The sequence below is a fragment of the Misgurnus anguillicaudatus genome, chromosome 5 (genome assembly GCF_027580225.2).
Source record: "Misgurnus anguillicaudatus chromosome 5, ASM2758022v2, whole genome shotgun sequence".
Lineage (NCBI taxonomy): Eukaryota > Metazoa > Chordata > Actinopteri > Cypriniformes > Cobitidae > Misgurnus > Misgurnus anguillicaudatus.
Genome location: NC_073341.2, coordinates 1,471,693 through 1,491,685, shown reverse-complemented (window position 1 = coordinate 1,491,685; position 19,993 = coordinate 1,471,693). Strand labels below are relative to the sequence as shown.

Below are 19,993 nucleotides of genomic sequence, written 5' to 3'. Positions count from 1 at the left end.
AGATTAAGGCGTGGATATCCACTAATTTTCTATGTTTAAATGAATCTAAAACAGAATCGATTTTATTTGGCACATCTGATGCGGTGGATACATCTAAAATTAACCCCCAGGGGTCCAAAAACGCGGGGACGCGTTTTGACGTGCTTTCTCCTTATCATATCAGAATCAACTTAAAATACTCCATCATTAATAATCAAACACTTACGTGTTTGACATAATTTGAAACTCTGAAGGGTCCTCTTTAATTAGTGTACATTCACAATAACAAGAGATCTTTGTGTTTTTGTCAAATAAAGAAAATAAACAGGGTGCGCATTCAGACATTTCTGTCTCCGCCAGCTGTCTCTCAAATCACATTACAAAAATCAGTTGAAACTCCACGAATACTCGTCACACAAACATGATACACCTATCCAAAGAAAGCCTGAAATGTCTACTTTTAAACAAGCTAATTATAATCAAAAACAAATATTTCCTGTTTATATAATCTGCATTGAAGTTAAGAGAGTACCATTTTTCCTGGCTGAGCTCATTATCTCTAATGCGGTCACGCCCTCAGGCTGTTGACATGGTAATGAAGAGACGAGCAGTTCCAACAATAATAAACAAAGCGTAAAGTTTTATCAGATTTAAAGACTTTACCGCATGTTTGGATTATAAACTTTATACACACACGTGAGGAATATCTTCATTTATGTCTGGGCATTGGGGAAGAGAAGCGTTTCCTAAGAACTTTCCTAAGTTGAACGTTACCTAAGAAGAAGAACAATGGAAGACGCAATGGAGAAGGATATATTCCTGAAGAAACTGTAAGTCATTTGTCTTCATTTATATTTGCTGTCATGTAATATGTTATGGCTTGTGCAGTTCAGCCTACATTAGCAACCTCAGCAGACGGCACGCTTCGGATTTAAAAACTTTCGCATTGTTTACAAACGAGGGCGCGTGATTTCACGTAATGGCGGATTTCATTGATACATGCTGTACAGGCAGACACAGTTATTCACTTTCGTATCCTTCATGGCAACTTTGAGTAATGCTGCACTGGGGGATCTGCCGTAATATGATATTGTTTACATGCAACGCATTCCATACATTGCGCTTTACACGCGACACCGTTTTATTATGAGCTCCGCTTTGTTTACACGGAGACGCGAGCTCGCGCACATCCATTTGCGATGTGTTTTTAAAGTTCATACTCGCTTACAGAAACGCGTTTAAAACAGAAGCTAGACGATAATGGGATGGGCATCTGAAAACAGTCATCTGAAAACAGCTTTTTATATAACTAATCATTGCAGATGTTTATCTGAGATACTAATTTAGTTTATGATAGTTTATCTGAATGTAGTGCTATCATTTACCCATCAGTTATGTATGTAAGGGTATTTCTGTGGACAATTTATGCTGACAGCTGTTCATAACTCTCTTACAGGTCTGCATCCCTCTCATCAGTACAAAACTATGAAGTGGAAAAACATATTCACACTCTTTAGACATAAAGTTGTATGGTAACATGAGCCACATGAAGTTTACAGCTCTGTTGTTTATCAGTTTCTTATACCAAGTAAGTTTTTTGAATAGGGTTCATTTCCAAATAAACTGATAATGTCCTACTGACCTTTATTTCTATTTTGATTATATTGTTAACTTCTTAATAAACCTCAAACAAACATGTATACATTTGTCCTCACATTCTTTACTGTAGTTCCCTCCTGCCTCATTATGCAGCTCATTATGCAGCTCATTATGCGAGCCTTTGTTTGCTAGCTGTCAATCAATCCTTCTCGCATACGGCCACTCTAAACAAAAAGTGTCTTACAATTTCTAAATCAATATATTGGTTTATGTGAATCAGTAGGCAGGATGATTTTCACATCATTTTAAAGAAAAAACTCTAGACTACTAGATTCTGTTCAGGAAAGTCTTGTTAAAACATGTTTAGTATGGGTTTTGTGAACTTATATCAGTGACTTAAAATTTTAGCTTTTTTAAAAACCACGCATAAACCTTTTTCTCTCAAAAATACAAACATGTACATACATGTAGCTCATATAATATTTTAGCCCAGTTTGTGCTGAACACAGTGGTATGAGACACTTGCCATTATTATGTTTTAAAGCAACTGAAAAAAGACCAAATGTAAGAGCATGTCAGAACCTCTGACAGTGTCCCAAAATGGTCGGACCCCAGAGGGTTAAGTTGGGTCTTCTATCTTCGTAGCGCAAAAATCAAGTAAAGAACTTGGGTATAGTTTGCGACAATGCATTAAAACTTGATAAACAGATAAATGAAGCGTAAAAGCGAGTTTTTTTTCAGTTCAGACAGTTGCGACATTGGCAAGATGGCGCCAGTGTGTGTGGCTAGCCGTCTGCTGCTCCCGGCTGTATGGTTGTTTGTTTTGTTTTTAGTGACTATTTTAAATACTACGCACTCTCTAATAGTGTACGATCGCCAAGCACAGCGTTGGATAATACGCCGTTCTATATTGTGAATCGGAGGGGAACAAACAACTCAGCCCCTCCACCTGTTCTCTGTGGATTACCTGCTTATCTGTGCCGAACCCCATGTCTTTCTGAGAGAAAGAAGCGGTTCAGACGGCGTGGTAAAGGAGGTGGTTTGTTGGTTAGAATAAGGACTTTAATGGCTCGGTTCCCAAATACTGACCCTCGTTGGATTTTGGGAGATCTTAACGAGGATTATCGTTGACGCGTGTTTCGGCATTTTTTTTAATCCTGCGTATCGGTGGCTGATACCCTTGACTGACGCGGAGGTGGATAAAAAGCCCACGGCCATAACCTATCGGGCATCCTGTCTCAAAAGAGGTGTGGATGCAACTCTCCATCAGTCTTTGGCCTAGGAATCTCCACCTGTAAAAGTTCATACTCCTGTGAAGATAGCCTTGGTGAATGCTAGATCGCTAGCTAACAAATCCTTCATTTTGAACGACTTTTTTACCTACAAGGACTTGGACATGTTGTGTGTGACTGAGACCTGGATCGGTGTTGGTGTCTCGAGTGTTTTTTCTGAAGTTTAACCTCTGAACTGTACTTATTTGAACTCCCCGAGGCTATCGGGTCGAGGAGGGGGGGGGGTTGCAACTATTTTTAAAGAACATTTATGCTGTATGCGTTGGCCATCATCCTCCTACTCTAGCTTTGAACTCAGTGCTTTTGAACTAAGTCTTGGTTATTGGTCGTTTACCGGCCACCAAAATATAATAAGGACTTTATCAATGACTTTTCTGATTTCTTAGCCTGAGTCATGACCAAATTTGATCGAATTTTGATTGTGGGTGATTTTAATATTCATGTGTGTTTTCCTGAAAAGCCTTTTGCCAATGCTTTTTTAAATCTTGTGGAGTCTTTTAATTTAACCAAGTTTGTCTTTAGTCCCCCACACATATGTGGACATACTCTAGACCTAGTTTTGACATATGGCTTGCCTATTAGTGATATTGATGTCTGTGATGCTACCTTTTCTGATCACCAGCCAGTTTTATTTGAGATTTGTATTCCTCATGTTTTAAAAGTGACTGTATCAAAACGTCACCGTCGGGTGATTAACCCTTCAATGGCTCAATTATTTTCTGAGGCTTTTACTGAAATTGACATTGATTATTCAATTCCCTTATGTGGGCAAAATACCGAAGAATTAACCTCTTTGTTCTCTTTTAATTGCCAAAGTATACTGGATACAGTCGCCCCTCATAGGACAGTCAGAGAAAAACTTAAAATCCAACCATGGCTAAACGCCATTACCCGAGCTCTAAGATTGGAATGCAGAAGGGCGGAACGCCGCTGGAAAAAGGATAAACTGCAGATCTCATTGGATATTTTACAGAATAATTTGTTAAGGTATCAAAGGAGTGTTAGATCTGAGAAGTCAAAGTATCTCCCTAATGTTATATGTAAAAATACCCATAAGCCAGCTGTGCTGTTCAGCACTATAAATGCTGTTTTGAATACTCCTCAAGCTATTTGTTTAGAGCCTTCTGCGGATTTGTGTGGTCATTTTTTACACTTTTTCATTGAAAAGATTGAAGCTATTCGATCTAACATATCCCCTCCTCTGACTCTTTCAACTGTTTCCCCTGCGTGGTCTGCCGTTTTTAATCAATTTGCACCGGTGTCTCTTGCCTCACTTACTGACATCCTTGTTAATATGAAATTATCCTCAGTTGTATGGATATTGTTCCTCCTCGTCTTCTAAAAGACTCATTTGAAGCTCTTGGTCCTGCTGTTCTTGCAATAATTAATAGTAGCTTGGCTTCCGGAGTTGTACCCAAGTCCTTTAAACATGCAGCAGTGGAACCAGTAATTAAGAAACCAAATCTGGATCCATCAGTTTTTTCGAATTTTAGACCCATTTCAAAACTTTCATTTTTATCTAAATTATTGGAGAAGGTTGTATTTGAACAACTGAATGCATTTTTAGATCAACACGGCATCCATGAAGTGTTTCAGTCGGGTTTTAAGTCCCTGCATAGTACAGAAACTGCATTGCTGAAGGTTTCAAATGATCTGCTACTTACCACTGACTCAGGGAATTGTGCGATTCTGATTTTATTAGATCTGTCGGCTGCATTTGACACCATATACCATAATATTTTGATTACTCGTCTAGAACAATGTGTTGGTATTAAGGGTACGGCGTTAGCATGGTAAATCATATTTGTCTGAAAGAACTATTTCAGTTTGCCTTGAAGAATTTGCTTCGTCAACGGCTTCTTTGACCTGTGGGGTCCCTCAGGGCTCCATTTTGGGGCCAATATTGTTTGCTCTGTATTTGCTTCCCCTGGGAAATATTCTTAGGAAATTTGATATCTCTTTTCATTGTTACGCGGACGATATGCAAATCTATCTGCCTTTGAAAGGAAAAGATATGCCCACGTTAGCGCCACTATTAAGGTGTCTTGAGGAAATAAAGGCCTGGATGGCACAGAATTTCCTAAGTTTTAACGAGAATAAAACGGAAGTCATGTTGCTCACGCCGGGTGGGACTAATGAATCCCTGCAGTTGGATCTTGGTGAACTAAATCCACTACGGAAACCTTTTATTAAAAATGTAGGTGTTGTTATGGACTGTGATTTTAAATTGGATAAACACATTAACCTGGTAGTTAAATAATGTTTTTCCAACTGAGACAACTTGCCAAGGTAAAATCATTTGTATCTTTTATTGACTTTCAAAAACTGATTCACATTTTTATTTCATCACGTCTGGATTATTGTAATTGCCTCTAATAGGACTAAACCAGGCCTCTATTTCTAGACTGCAGAGGGTCCAGAATTCAGCAGCTTGTCTGTTGACAGGTACACGGAGGCGGGAACATATTACCCCTGTTCTCTCCTCTTTTCACTGGTTACCTGTACAGTTTAGGATAAATTTTAAGATTCTAATGTTTGTTTTTAAATCCCTTAATGGTCTTGCAGCTAAGTATTTGTCTGACCTGATTAGCCAGTATACCCCGTCAAGAGCCCTTATGTCTGCTGACCACCTACTTTTAGTTGTCCCACGAGTAAAGCAGAAAAGCAGGGGTGAAAGAGCATTCGCCGTTGCAGGACCTAAGCTCTGGAACAGCCTACCCCTGTACATGCGACAGACTCAAACACTTGCTGGTTTTAAATCTAGTCTAAAAACTTATTACTTTAGTCTGGCTTTTGACTCTATGTGAGAGTGGTTTTATGGTCTTATTTATTGTGTTATTGTTGATTGTTTGTACTATTGTTATTGATGTCTGACGGATTTGTGTACAGCACTTTCTTAAGCCTCCGCGGTTTTAAAAAAAAGTGCTTTATAAATAAAATTTGATTTGATTTGAGATATCTAAAATTAAGCCTTTTATATCACAGAAGGATATGGAAAAGATGGTACATGTGTTTATTTCATCTAGGTTAAATTATGGCAATTCCCTTTATTATGGAATTAGACACAAAAACCTAGAGAGATTACAATTAGTTCAAAATGCGGCCGCTAGACTTCTAACAGGCACGCAGAAATATGATCATATTACACCAGTTCTAAGAGAATTACATTGGCTGCCGGTCTCTTTTAGAATTGAGTTTAAGATTTTATTATTTGTTTTTAAACCATAACACCATACTGCTACAAAATACCTAGTGGATTTAATTCAGGTGCAGAAACCTAGAAGAGCGTTACGATCTGTTAATAATTCCACGGACCCACAGGAAGATGCGAGGGGACGGCTCGTTTGCCGTTGCCGCCCCTAGGTTGTGGAATAATCTTCCACAGTATGTTTGTGAGTGTTCCTCTACTGAATTCAAGCGTAAATTGAAATCTTATTTATTTACTGTGGCATTTGATTGTGTATGATTGTTGGTGGTGGTAATAGATAGCTTTATCTATGGCCAGTGTAATTAGAGAGATGGGTTTTATAACTATTCCTTGGCCTTGAAGGTTTTAGTGTTTTATTATGTATTTCTGATGTTGGGCCTGACGTATTTTATCATTGACCAAACGAGGGGTAGCAATTGTGTATTCTTATTGTCTTTTATTTTAAGCTTTCATTGTGTAACAATGTTTGTTTTTATAATTGTATTATTATTATTTTTTTATGTACGGCACTTTGGTCAACTTCAGTTGTATTAATTATGTGCTTTATAAATAAATTGAACATTAAAAATTGAACATGATGATACTCAAAGCCATGACATCAAGTGCAGAGGACAGTACCACCATCAGAGAAGCTAAGGCAGCCATCACTAAAGACCTTAAAGCCAGATACAATGACTCTAGTTTTCAGGATTATCTACACAGAGCCACAACACTGGATCCAAGGTTCAAGTCCCTGCCTTACTTGGAAGAAGCCTGTGCTCAGAAAATATACGATGATTTCACCATGGAAATTGTGGACATTGAAAAGCAGGTATTGTGGTTTTCTTTTGTATATCTAAAGTTGGCCTAAATGTAATTTATCAGCAATTATCCCCATTATAACTGCAGTTGTCTTTTTTTTTTAACTAAGCCAAGCATATTTAATCTGTTTCTGCTTTTGTAATATTTTTCTATTCCCCACTGAATAATTGATTGCTGCCATTAGAGCTATTTATTGTTATGAACATTTCCAAAATGGCTATTTTGTCTTATATTCGTCAGGTTCAACACAGTGAAGCCCATGCGGCCTCTGCATCGCAGCCAGGGCCATCAGAGACCTCTCCTCCCCAGAAAAAAATCTGCCATGGCAACGGTATTTGCAGATTTTTTTACAACAGAAGAAAGAAGCACAAAGCCTTTGTCAGACATCATTGATAAAGAGATCAACTCATACAAAGCCACAGGCTGCATTCTCTGTGGATGAAGACCCACTACCACGGTGAAAGAGCAATAAGCATAAGTTCCCTCACATTGCTACGTTGGCACAACGTAACCTCGCTGTCCCATGGACATCTGTGCCAAGTGAGCGTGTTTTTTCAATGGCAGGGGACATCGTCACTGCAAGTACACTCAAAAAAATTAATTTGGTTGAAGTCAGTTTTACTAAATAATTTCTTGTTCACTTTACTTAACAAACACAAGTAACGGCATATGATTAATTTAACTTAGTAATTTCAACAAAAGACTGTGTCTTGTCAGCTTTACTTCAAAATTATTTGTTCAGCCAATATAACATTGTTGTGTAAAAGTAACAGATTAATAAAGCCAATACAGACTTGCATCTCATTGGCTGATGATGCTGCAGTGTATTATAGGTAAATTGTTGTTCTGGCAGAATTGTTGTACCCTCTTGCAAAAGTGTAGCACGATTAGATAGGTACCTGAGTAATAAGTATAAGTTAATAAACTAGTTCTGATATATTTTAGAACAAAACAAACCAACAAACGGTTTGAAATGTAACATTGCATTTCAAATATGTTTGTGATATGTTTGTTAAACTGTAATTAAATAAAGGTTGTATTGAGCAGCTGCACTCTGATTGATTGATTCGTTGTTATGGAGTTATTAAATCATTATTTTTCATTTTGTTTTCATCAATTAAATGTTTCATAATAGTGACTTTACTAGGATTTCTTTAGTCCATGCAACATTTAAATTGTCAATTTTACACCAACTTTTTTAGTAAATACAACTTACATTTTATTTGTTGACATTACTTAACAAAGCTATGTGGAACCCACTTGACGAAGTTTTTTAAGTAAATCCAACTTTTTATTTTTTTGAGTGTAGGTCTTGCCTCCTGCCAGAAAATGTGGACAAACTGATATTCTTGCAGAAAAAAATATAAAAAATAGAGTGAACAGAAGAGTGTTGTTTTTAAACACTGCAGTGTGTTTTATTTGTATGCGATATTTAAAATATTACAGTGGCACTTTAGGTTTAGATAAGAACTCCAGCCATATGCATCCAAATACTGCACTAACATTTAAAAGTGAAAAAACTACTATCAGGGAATAGAAGCATTGTTGATACTGTTTTTGTGTTGAGCTGGTTGAACTTATGCTTCACTTTGTGTTTATGGCCTTTGCTATTGTAATAGCCGCATTATAGGTGTTGTGAACAAGACGCCTGCTTTGCCTCCCAATCGCCACCAGAGGGAGCCATCCCCTTAATATTAGCATTGGTCAAACTACACTACCCACAAACCCACATACTGGGACTGATTGCCTGCCACCTGATGTAATCAAGACTTCGCATTGAGGTGCATTTGAGTCTGGCTTAAACAGGCAGTCTTTGATGTGGATCTGAGGGCTATTTCATAAAACAAGATTTCAAAATAAGCCAGGCTTATTTTGTTAAGTCTGGCTTATTGCCGGTGGATTTCGTTTCATAAAACAAACTTGAACTAGTTCAACCCCGGTTACTCTGGAAACTTATGCTTGGAAACTAGCCTGGTCCGGAGCAGGCTAACTGTCAGGCTAAGCCTCAGTTGTTGCTTAACTAGACTTCCACTGACACTGAAATGTAAATGCAATTATATTACAGCTGACTTTTTGACATTTTATTTGACTTTATTAACCACTATTAATCTAACAATTCAAGAAAATCAACTTATATATTAAATTTGATAAATTTTGTTACAATAATAATTAATAAAATATAGACATGTGTTTCATAATATGGTATATTATAGGCCTATCAAATGTTGAATATAAATGATAATCTTAACTACTCCAATATAAGGATAATAGTTTATTAACAAATTTAAGATGTTCTTAATTCATATAATTGCAATGTATTGACGAAATATATATATATATATATATATATTTTTTTTTTCAGATTGTCTGTCACACAAAGAAGAATTTTTATTTAAATATACAACACACTAAAGTCAAGTCAAGTCAGTCATTTATTTTTTTTATGCTTGGTGTGCATAAAAATGCACATTATTTTAAAGATCTACAGTATTTGTATCTTTCTCTAGTTAAAAAATTATGGTGTCTGCATGGCTGAAGGAATACAATATAATTATGTGATGGTATGCTCTTGGCATTTTGTTGTAATGAGTTACAATCTTCTCTGTGATAAAAAAAGAATTTTAAGTGTCCTGCAGACAATAATTGTTCACCTCACAAGGCTTGTACTAACTTACACTATAGACTTACAATATAATGTGCTTATACCTCAGGGTTTTCTTCAACTGATCCTCACTGTAACCATTCATAAAACTCTGTTTATCTATCAACACCTAACACTACAATGTTAAAAAATTATGTAGAACTTACAGTATTACTGTCAGCTGTTCGCCAGTAACTTACTGTAGATTTATATGTATGTTATTTACTGGCAACAGTTTGTTCAAAGTTAAATGAACATGAACATTAAACATTAACAAGTATTTTTATTCACAGAATAAAACCATCAAATAACAGCCTCATGCAAAGCATTCTGGGAACCAAAATATGAAGGAAACAACAGAAAAAGGTTGATGAGGATTTCTGGTTCACAAAATGCTTTGCATGAGGCTGTTATTTTATAGTTTTATGCTGTAAAATCATAGACTTGTTAATGTTTAATGTTCATTTAACTTTGAACAAACTGTTGCCAGTAAATAATAAACCTTTAAATCTACATAAGTTACTGGCAAACAGCTGCATAACTACAGCTAATTTTTTAACAGTGTGATAAACCAGTGGATTAAAATCTCTCATACTCCCAGGGTTTAAAATGATGACTTGTGGCTCTATAATGCACACATAATTTGTTCTGATTTTGTTTTGAGTAACATGTCAAGTAATAATGATTGGTCAAGAATATGTGTAACATACATGATTTTACACAATCATTTCTTGTATTCAGAAATGCATATGCTGTTCACCCACCATGCTCTCAGTGACCCCATTTTTTTTCTTTGAAGAACAGTTCATCTGCAGGAGTAAAACTGTGCTGCTGATAGATGCCAGTGCTCTCCTCACTGCCAGTCAACATCTTTAGCAGCTAACATTATGAGATTAGACGCTTCTATGATTATGCTTAAATCAACTACACTTCTTATGAACAATATATTTATGTTTTTTTTCACCTGTTACTTTATTGTCCACTCAAGTTGCTGCTTTTGAAATGTACCCCCAAATAAAAAGAAATAAATTTAAGTTACATTTAAAGTTACTGTAAATGTATTAAAATCATTCATCTGCTAAATATGTATTATATAGGTTACTTAGTAAACTACAAATTGTCTTTTAAAAGTTAAGATGTGTTATTTTTAAAAAGTACAGTATATAAAAATTAGCAAAGCATAGCCACACGAGCATTGACAGGGATCAAACCCGGATCCCCCGCATGTGCTGCTGAGAGCACTAACCACTAGGCCATCATTTCTGACCGTGTTCCATGCTTTCATGTGATCGCTTTAAAATAAGACAAAATATTTAAATTTAGTTTCTGCATGCAAGGATTTAATCCATAAGGACTTTCCAACTATTTTATGGGTTTGTTTATTGCAGCAGTATTATGATTTTCAGTCAGTAGTACATTTTTCATACATTTTTTATCAAAAATTACCACTTTCTCTTTAACTTGGATCGATTTGATCCACGCTCGACCTCTAGGGCTGCTCAAGAATAACATGCACGCGCAATTATCTTGACTAGGGAAATCTGGATCACATTAGTTGGATTGCGTAAGCTTCATTTGCCTTTTTTGAAACCGCTTTAGCCTCGCCTCATTTGTTAGGTTAATTCAACTCGAGTTTGTAACTTTAATCCTCGCTTTTCCAAGCGAGTTTTATGAAATAGCCCTCAGGTGGCAGGCAATTAGTCCTGGTATGTGGGTAGTGTAGTTTGACCAATGCTAATATTCAGGGGATGGCTCCCTCTGGTGGTGATCGGGAGGCAGAGCAGGCATCTCGTTCACAACAATAGGCAATTATGTTTAACATATTCTGACTTATTCAAAAGTCTGAGCTGAGTTTTGCTCTTTTTCTTAAATTATACCATTCTGTAAGAGCTACACTGAAGTTTACATTTTGTGTGCTAAAAGGCACATAAGTTCATGTTGGCACATTTTAGTTTTTGAATAAATGAAACGCATGTTGAAATCATCAATGTCTTCCCTTTTGCTGTATCAAATGAAAAATGAATAATTAAGCTATATATCATATGTTGAAGTACATTTCTTCAGTGTTAAAAAAACAACAACAAGAACCGTACAGAACCGAAAACCGTGACCCGAAAACCGTGATACGAACCAAACCGAGGGTTTTGTGAACCATGCCACCCCTACAGCATATGAACCATAAACCAGTATATTGTCATATTAATATCAAGATAGTATAATGATAAACTTTTTCAATAATTGCAGAGCAGCGTTTGTATTCATCTGTAATAACTATAAATACATCATCTACATTAGATTTAGCAGCTTGACCTTTGTTTTCTTTTAATGATTTAATTTCCCCGCACCTTGTTTTAAATCTTCACTTTTACTTCCCAGTTTATTTTGCTGTTGTGCCTGGTGGCGGGAGCTGCTTGTCGCTTTTGTGATGTGAGGTCAAAGGTTTAAAGGCATCAAGTTGCATTGCTAAGTAGGCCTTTGTATTGTAACCTTATCAAAGAACCTAATAAAATATGAAAATATATATTCCCAAATATTTAATATAAGCTATAGAGAATTACATGCAAAATACATGTTTTTTTTATTATGTTTTTAATGTCCCCACACTGTAAATAAAGTGACAATTTATTTTCCCACCCCAACACGACACGCGGGTTACCCATGGGGCCCACGGGTTATGAAACAACCCATGCATCACTAATCTTCGTGGTGCTGAACTCAAGCGCATCAGGCGTTAGTAGATCACCCGCACATCATCAGCTCTGCTTATTTGCAGCCCTGAACAAATTTGCGCTGCTCTTAGAAGATTGCATTGGTCATTATGGAAATCAGCTATTGTACCCGTGTTATTTATGTGCTCTTTTAATAAAATCGTTGATTGCATATATGAATAATAATCTGCACACAGTACACAACATATGGCAAATTAGATTCACACTGTTCAAAACATGTTTAATGGCAGTGTAGCTAATTTGATCCAGAAACATTTAGTCATGTTGGTTCCTTACATCCTGATAAGAACCACTATGTTAAGTTGTCTAAATGTATTAAAATTAAATTAAAATGACCTAGTCAGATGACGCCTCAAAAAAAGGAAGCCTGGGCAGTAATTTTTTAAAGTGGGCTTAGCAAAGGGTCAACAGGAAAACAACACTGTCAAAAAACCTAAGTAAAAGGCTGTTTTCAGAGAGACACTAACCTGTTTTCCACTGAGTTGGTAAAAAGACAGTTTTTGTCCCCAATCAGCCACAGCAAGTATATCATTATGTTCATCCCTGAAACACACACAAAGAGCAATGTCATTATGTATTTTACATTCCCAAAAGGAAAAAATAACCCTAACCCTATCCCAATCACACTTCTTCATTTCCAATCCGATTCCAATACCAGAATTCTGAATATCTGCCGATACCTGTCCGATACTATTGTAATCAAATGTGTATAGTGCTCTCTGCTACATCTAGTATCATTTAAATGTTTAAATCAATAATTTAAAATGATTTACAAGTTACAGGAAACATTAGTAAATATTAATCATGACAGTGTTTAGGAGAACATATAATAGGTACATTTGATCAATTAAGTATGCTAAATATTTTTCTTAATTGCATAAAACTGTCACAGTAAAAAAGCTTTAGTGTGCAGATGGTTATTTTTGAGAATTATGCACTTGACCAGAGTTTTATGCACATTCCGGGTGCAGAATTGATGCCCCTAAATCATCCTGTACACTAGTGTTGGATAATATGCCCCATTTTGAGATTGTCCTATTGTCAGCCTGTGAGATTGGCGATACACGATAGTTTCGGGGGGCGGGGCAGTAGTTTACTCATTTATTTATTTGTTAATTTTTTTACTCATTATGACAAGCCACTTGATTGGTGGACAAAAAAGAAGAAGAGCAACACTGTCATGACCGCAACCTTCTTTAAACTAATGCCATTAATCCGAGCATGTCATTAAAGCCCAGGCGCTCTAAAATTTCCTGCATGCCAGGGAGCGAGAACATGACACTCGCAGTAACCCTCTGCGCACTAACAACCTATTTATTGCAAGGAAATGTCAGAGCTAGGGCTGCTCAATTATGGGAAAAATCATAATCCTGATTATTTAACATGATTACTTAATAACTGTAAAAACATAGACCCGCGCACACACACGCGTGCCCACACACAAACAATACAATGCATTTGTTTAGTGCTGTTGCAGAAGGCTACATGTGTCAAGCAGTTGTGCTCTCAGAGGTGCCTTTTTAAAAACATTGGTTCGGCGGAACGCGATCATATTTTAAACATGACAATATTTTAAACACGAGGGATGTATTGCTACAACTCCTTGAAATGCATATCATAAACAAGATTACTACCTAGTGATCTGACTTCGGACATAGCACAGCTCTCTGCACGTATGCGAGTACATTAAAATCTACTTGCAGTTATTTGTGAAGGTTGCATTAAATTTTAAAAATGACAAAGTTACAGTGAGTATTGCACTAAATAAAAAGTTTTTTTATCAGATATATTATCAAAAAATATATAAAATTATTTAAAAGGGTAGGGTTAGTGATCATTTAAATATTTTCAAAAAAATTGGGATTAACTCTTTCCCCTCCATTGATGAGTTATCTCGTCAATCAGCAACACCACTATTATCCACCAGGTGGCGCTCGAATGGTCGAGCCGAATGGTCCCACAAGCCACTGAGACTGGATAGGAAGTGAAAGTCACTCCAAAACCATGTTGAGGGGTCGAAGGGATGATGGAATTCGGGGCCTGGGGGGGTTCAGAATGGTGGACAATACCAAGTATGCACTCTAAAAAAAAGGTTCCTTGAGGTTCTATATAGAACCGTGGGGTTCTATACTTGGCCAATAGAACCTTTAACCAAAAAAAGGGTTCCATATAGTACCCTTGGAAGGCAAAGAACCATTTTTATTAAAATGGTTCTATAATTCACGTTTTGTGACTGAAGTGTAAACTAAAGATTACACAATAATTGCAGACCTACACAACTAATTTAGCCTACAAACCTACACAACTCATTTACAAACCTACACAACTCATTCACAAACCTTTTTGTGTCAATAGGCTGTGGTCAAATAAAGAGAGAGTCAACAAATAGGCTATTAATATTTAGTATATGATTTATTTCCTGTGAGCTTTTTTATGCAAGTTTGTACATTAGCATGAAACTTACAGTGCAGTTTGCGTTTTTGGTGAATTACCAGGTGTTTTCTTTATTTTGTACATTCTATATTGTCAATGTTTGTTTAATTTAACCTGAAGGGGCATTAAAAACAAATAATCGCAAAAGTGCCCTCTGGTGGCGTATATATGCGTTGCACCATACGCCTCGAGACGTGACAGTTATTTCAAACTGAGGAGTTCGGACTCCGGACCGGCATTTCTGCTTGTTTGTACACTGAGGTAAGTAAACTTTCTACATTTTTGAAACGATATTACTAAAATATTTAGTATAATTAGTTAATATTTATTTTGTTAGAGTAGGTATTGTGCAAAATAGTGATACTAGAAGCTACATTTATAATATTTACCTCAGTTAAAAATACTGCTGGTAACAATAAAACACTGACGTGCTTCGTCAACCGTCAGTTATAAAAGCTCTGTTAAATACATTTTGTTCCGGGTTTTAATGAATTACGTTACAGTCCTGCTTTATTTCTTTGTCATTTTAAATTAAATTGCCAATCACAATAAGACAGCTGTGTTGTAAGGAGACGAAATTCGAGACAGGAGTGTAATTTCAGTGAAGCGCGTGGTCAAAGGAACCGGGTGGAAGACGGAGGAAGGGAAATTATATGTAAATGTTTGTCGCAGTTTTACACATTCCGTGAGTATTTTTCGCTTGTTCACGAGTGTTTTATCAGGGTTGGAGCTAAACTCGGAAGGAAATTGGAAACTGCTGGCCACAGTTGAGAAATTTCCGCCGGTCTGTATTATAAATGCACGATTGCAGTGCAAGTCTAGATATGCATGTTTTCTGTGATGCACACAATTAATTAATGTGATGGTAGCTGTTAAGACACTTACATTTACCATTCAAATGTTTTAAAAACCAAACGTGTTCAGGTTTTTATGTGTATTTGGTTTGTGAAGTGTAATTTATGCTTTTTTCCTCTCCCCCACAGATAACCATGGTTAATAAATGGTCAGACACGTCACTGGCTTTAAAATATAAACCCCATTGATGCAAAAAGGTAAGGTGCTTAAAAGACCTCGTAAACCCGACTGTCACTAATGTTCATCAAAGAGCAAAATTAAAGAAATCTGTGTTTTGTAGCTTTATAATGATAATTCTTACTGTATGTATTTAATTTAGAATTTAGCATTAAAGACTGTAAAGTGTTTGAGGACTTAATTTAAATTCTGTATATTTCACACTATTTTTTATTGAACATTTTGTTTTGAAAAATACATCACTAGTCAATTGCAACCTCAAGTTAATGTAGACTTTAAGGAACTTGTTTGTCTGAAAGTGGATATGTAAAGATTTTGTGTTTTAAGATGCTGCATGGAATGACAATGAGGTTTGGAACAGACTTGGTGAAGAACATGGAAACATCTCTAAATAAAATGGTCCCAAACATCATCAGGAGTGCAAAAGAAGGAAGTAAAAAAACATCTCTACGCAAATCTCATTTGAGAGGAAACCACAGAAGGTGCTTGTTCTTTGTCCAGTGTAAAGTAGCTTTATTTGCATTGTCAATGTAAAGGTTCTAGCACCTATAAATTGTATAAGTGAAAATATGAAAATAATGTTAGTATAAACTTTTTCCTTGCCATTGAAGAGTAAACTTGTTAATTAAGAGACGCTGGCTGAGAAAGAGTTAAAGTTTACCCACAAATTAAAATTTTTGTCACTTTCTTCAGCAGAACACAACAAAAGATATTTTGAAAAAGTATGGTAATCGAACAACAATGGTGCCCATTGACCTGCATTGGTTTTGTGTCCATTAAATTGCTAGCAGAGTTTGGTTAAAGACATTCTTCAAAATCTTTTTTTGTGTTAGTGTTCTGCTGAAGAAAGAAAGCTGTGAATGTTTGAAATAACGAGTGAGTGAATGAGTTTTCTTTTTTGAGTAAAATGTCTGTGTAATTGATATCTGTATAATGTACAATAATTTGTATCTTTGTAGGTCTGGTGAGGAATGCTGTAAGTATCTTCTGTAATTTAGTTAGCATTTGAGGCACTTTATTTAAAGTAACATTCAATGCAAATATAAAAATATTACTCTGTTTACCCTTAAATAGCATACAGCTCCACATCAATTATTATGAGTCTTGTTGGTTCTTGAGTGTCGCTTTGCCTAGTTGTCATACATTATTTGTGTTATTATGGGGTAATTTTAAGTCTATTTGATGGCTTCTGTTAATTGGTAAAAAGCACTTACAAGGTGAAATGTTTGTTTTACAGGAACCCAAAGGTCCCACACCAACCATAGTGTTCAACGGCTCTCCTGATCTTCTCAAATCTGAAAGTATCAACTTTATAATGGACAATGTGAACATAATATGTGGAAGACATTGACATCACAGGCTGTGGAATGACTGTTTGCGTTTTTTTTTCAATACCCTTTTGCCATTAAGCACACAGTGACTTTAATTTATAAAATATATGCTTAAATTTTAATACCTGTACAAAACAAATGTACAATCAACTTGTGTAAATTGTCATTCTATTTAATAGATTGTTCATGAATTGTCTTTAAATGCATTGTGATTTCGGTAACACTTTACAATAAGGTTCATTAGTTAACATTAGTTATTGTATTAACTAACTTGAACAAACCATAAGCAATACATTTGTTACAGTATTTATTAATCTTTGTTAATGTTAGTTAATAAAAATGTAAGCTTTAATTGCTTGTTCATGTTAGTTCAGAGTGCATTAACTAATATTAACAAGATTTTAATAAAGTATAAGTAATTGTTGAAATTAACATTAACAAAGATTAAAAATGCTGTATAAGTGCAGTTCATTTTTGGTTCATGTTGACTAATGTAGCTGGCTAATGTTGACTAATTAACCTTGTTGTAAAGTGTTACCGTGATTTATTTTCATAATTTCAGACACATGTAAAAGTTACAAAAAATTAGTACTGCATATACTGTACAGTATCTATGCGTAAGGGAAATAACTTGAACAAAATTTTTGAATGTATAGTGTAATTAAGAGTTTAGCTGTTTAATACAGAGATGCAATATATATATATATATATATATATATATATATATATATATATAAACGTATGTATGTTTATTAAAAAGTGAAAATGCTTAATGGAAATAATTAAATAACTAAATGGTTGAATGTAATGAGACATTTTAAATGTAAACTAAAGTTTTGCTGTCTAATACAGAATAAAGAGATGTGATTTTAAGTAATTTTTATAGATTTACATTTCTGTATAATACAATTAATAAATAGTAAACTTTTATAATTTTCTGGATCGGTTATAATTTCTTATCAATAATAAATTACTCATAATAATAAAGAACCTTTAATGGTTCTAAATAGAACCATCTAACTTTGATTCAAAGAACCATTTGGGGTTCTTTTTAATGAACCCATTAAAGTGGTTCTATATTGAACCATTTGGGGGTTCCATATATGAAGCGGGTGATAGAACCATTTCTGGTTCGATATAGAACCATTTTTTTTTAAGAGTGTGGGAACACCCTCCACCCCAAACATAACAAAAGGAGAAAAGACTCCACAATGTGATGCTTAAGTGAGAGTGGAGGTGTCCATACACAGAAAAACTCGACCAATAAGTGGGCTGCTCTCACTGTCAACTTGATGCAAACTGCGGTGGCGCACCTAGTTACACCCACCATCCGGCAGAAGGAGGACAGTAAAAGCAGGCTCGCTTCTCTGGGACCTTCGCCAAAGGTGGAGAGCAGGCAGAGGCGAGTGTGAAGACGCGGCCATAGGCAGCTCGTCTAGCTGTCTTTAACCGCAAGAGAGACCCACAAATGGCAAACCACCATAATGGGCAGAAAACAAAAATGGCTTACTGAACTACCACAATGGGCAAAAACAAAAAATGGCCTGCCGACCACCACAGTGGGCAGAAAAAGGTTTTGCTGAGCCATCATAATGAGCAGAAAAGGCTTTGTCAAACCACCATAACGGGCAAGAAAAGCCAGAAAAGGCTTAACTGGACTACTGTAAAGGGCATTGCGTGACCCAAAGCGCACGCCGTGACTACCATCAAGCACGGGTACCTGCACCCTGAGTCGTGCCAATCTCTGTCGTAGCAAAGGGCCCAACATGCTCCGGACAAGGACCTCAGACCGTTCCGCCAGGAGATGTCCGGCGTGCAAAAGCACTGCCAGAATGCACACCACCTGAGGGAATTCAGAACGCCCAAGGCTGCCCTAATCCTCAATCTCATTAACCCATCATGCACATCCGGAAAGAAAGGTACTAAGGTCGGGCATGACCAACACGGCTCAGAACACTGGGGGGGGGGGGTTGAGGGTCCAACTAGCCTGATGCTCTAAACGGCCCGGAAAAGCACAGCTACGACCTTGGTGATCTCTCGGACAGTGCCACCATACCCGAGGGGGGGCCACTGAGTCATCAGCCATTAATGGGAAAGCTCACCCTGCGATGCTGCAATTGATAACTTTACTCTTATATAAGTTCCCAAAATTAAACAACAAACAGCTAAAAACGTGTCAACACAGTCAACAGTCAAACTGGGCAACCGGTAGGAAAGAAAAGAGCTACTATTGTCATGACTGCTGGGTGATCAATGGTTGTGTGTGGGGTATGTGTGTGTTTGTTTACCTGTGGTGACGGTTCCTCATGGGTTCACTAACCCCGCCCGCTCGTTTCGGTAATTGTTCACCGGTGGTGTCTTGTTTACTTTTCCCTTTATATTGCACGCCGTCCTGTCTCTCGTTGCGCGCTCATTGTTTGGTCACAGTCTAGCTGCCTTGCCTTGTCGAATGTGTCTTTGCTTTTCCTCCAGTTACCTCAGGATTAGGTTACGGCATCCAGAGGCTCGTCTTCGCCCGGGAATAACTTGCCTGTGGATTATATGAACTGGAACTCTATTGATTCTGTTTGTTCACCATCACCCGTGAGTGGATATCTACCGGTTTCACCATTGTGGATTATATGAACTCTATTGACTCTGATTGTTTCTCGGAACAGCTGGTTCGCTTCGTATTCAGGCAGTACACCAGTTACTTCAGGGTTGCGTCTCCTACTGCCGTGTGTGCTTCATACCGGCAGTAGTGATCACATCCAGAGTGAGTCGAGGGTGATTGCCGTGTTTTTTACATTTCCTTCAGTGTGTAAGTGTGCATTAGTACATGTTAACGATATGCAAAAGGTACAAACCCCAAAGTAAATGATGGCGCGAGTTGTAGGCAACATTTTACTTCCTGGGCTCATTGACGTGGACAAGAACGACATTATCATAATTCCTCCCGCTTTAACTCA

The 19,993-nt window shown here is 36.7% G+C and overlaps 1 protein-coding gene across 1 annotated transcript in view; it reads right to left on the bottom strand.

Annotated features, from left to right (window-relative positions):
- The window catches only part of ift122 (intraflagellar transport 122 homolog (Chlamydomonas)), a 171,224-nt gene that overhangs the window by 116,521 nt on the left and 34,710 nt on the right, over positions 1-19,993 (bottom strand). The window contains exon 8 of the mRNA XM_073867399.1: positions 12,717-12,792. Within this exon, the coding sequence (XP_073723500.1) occupies positions 12,717-12,792 (76 nt within the window). The remainder of the gene's footprint in view (positions 1-12,716; positions 12,793-19,993) is intronic.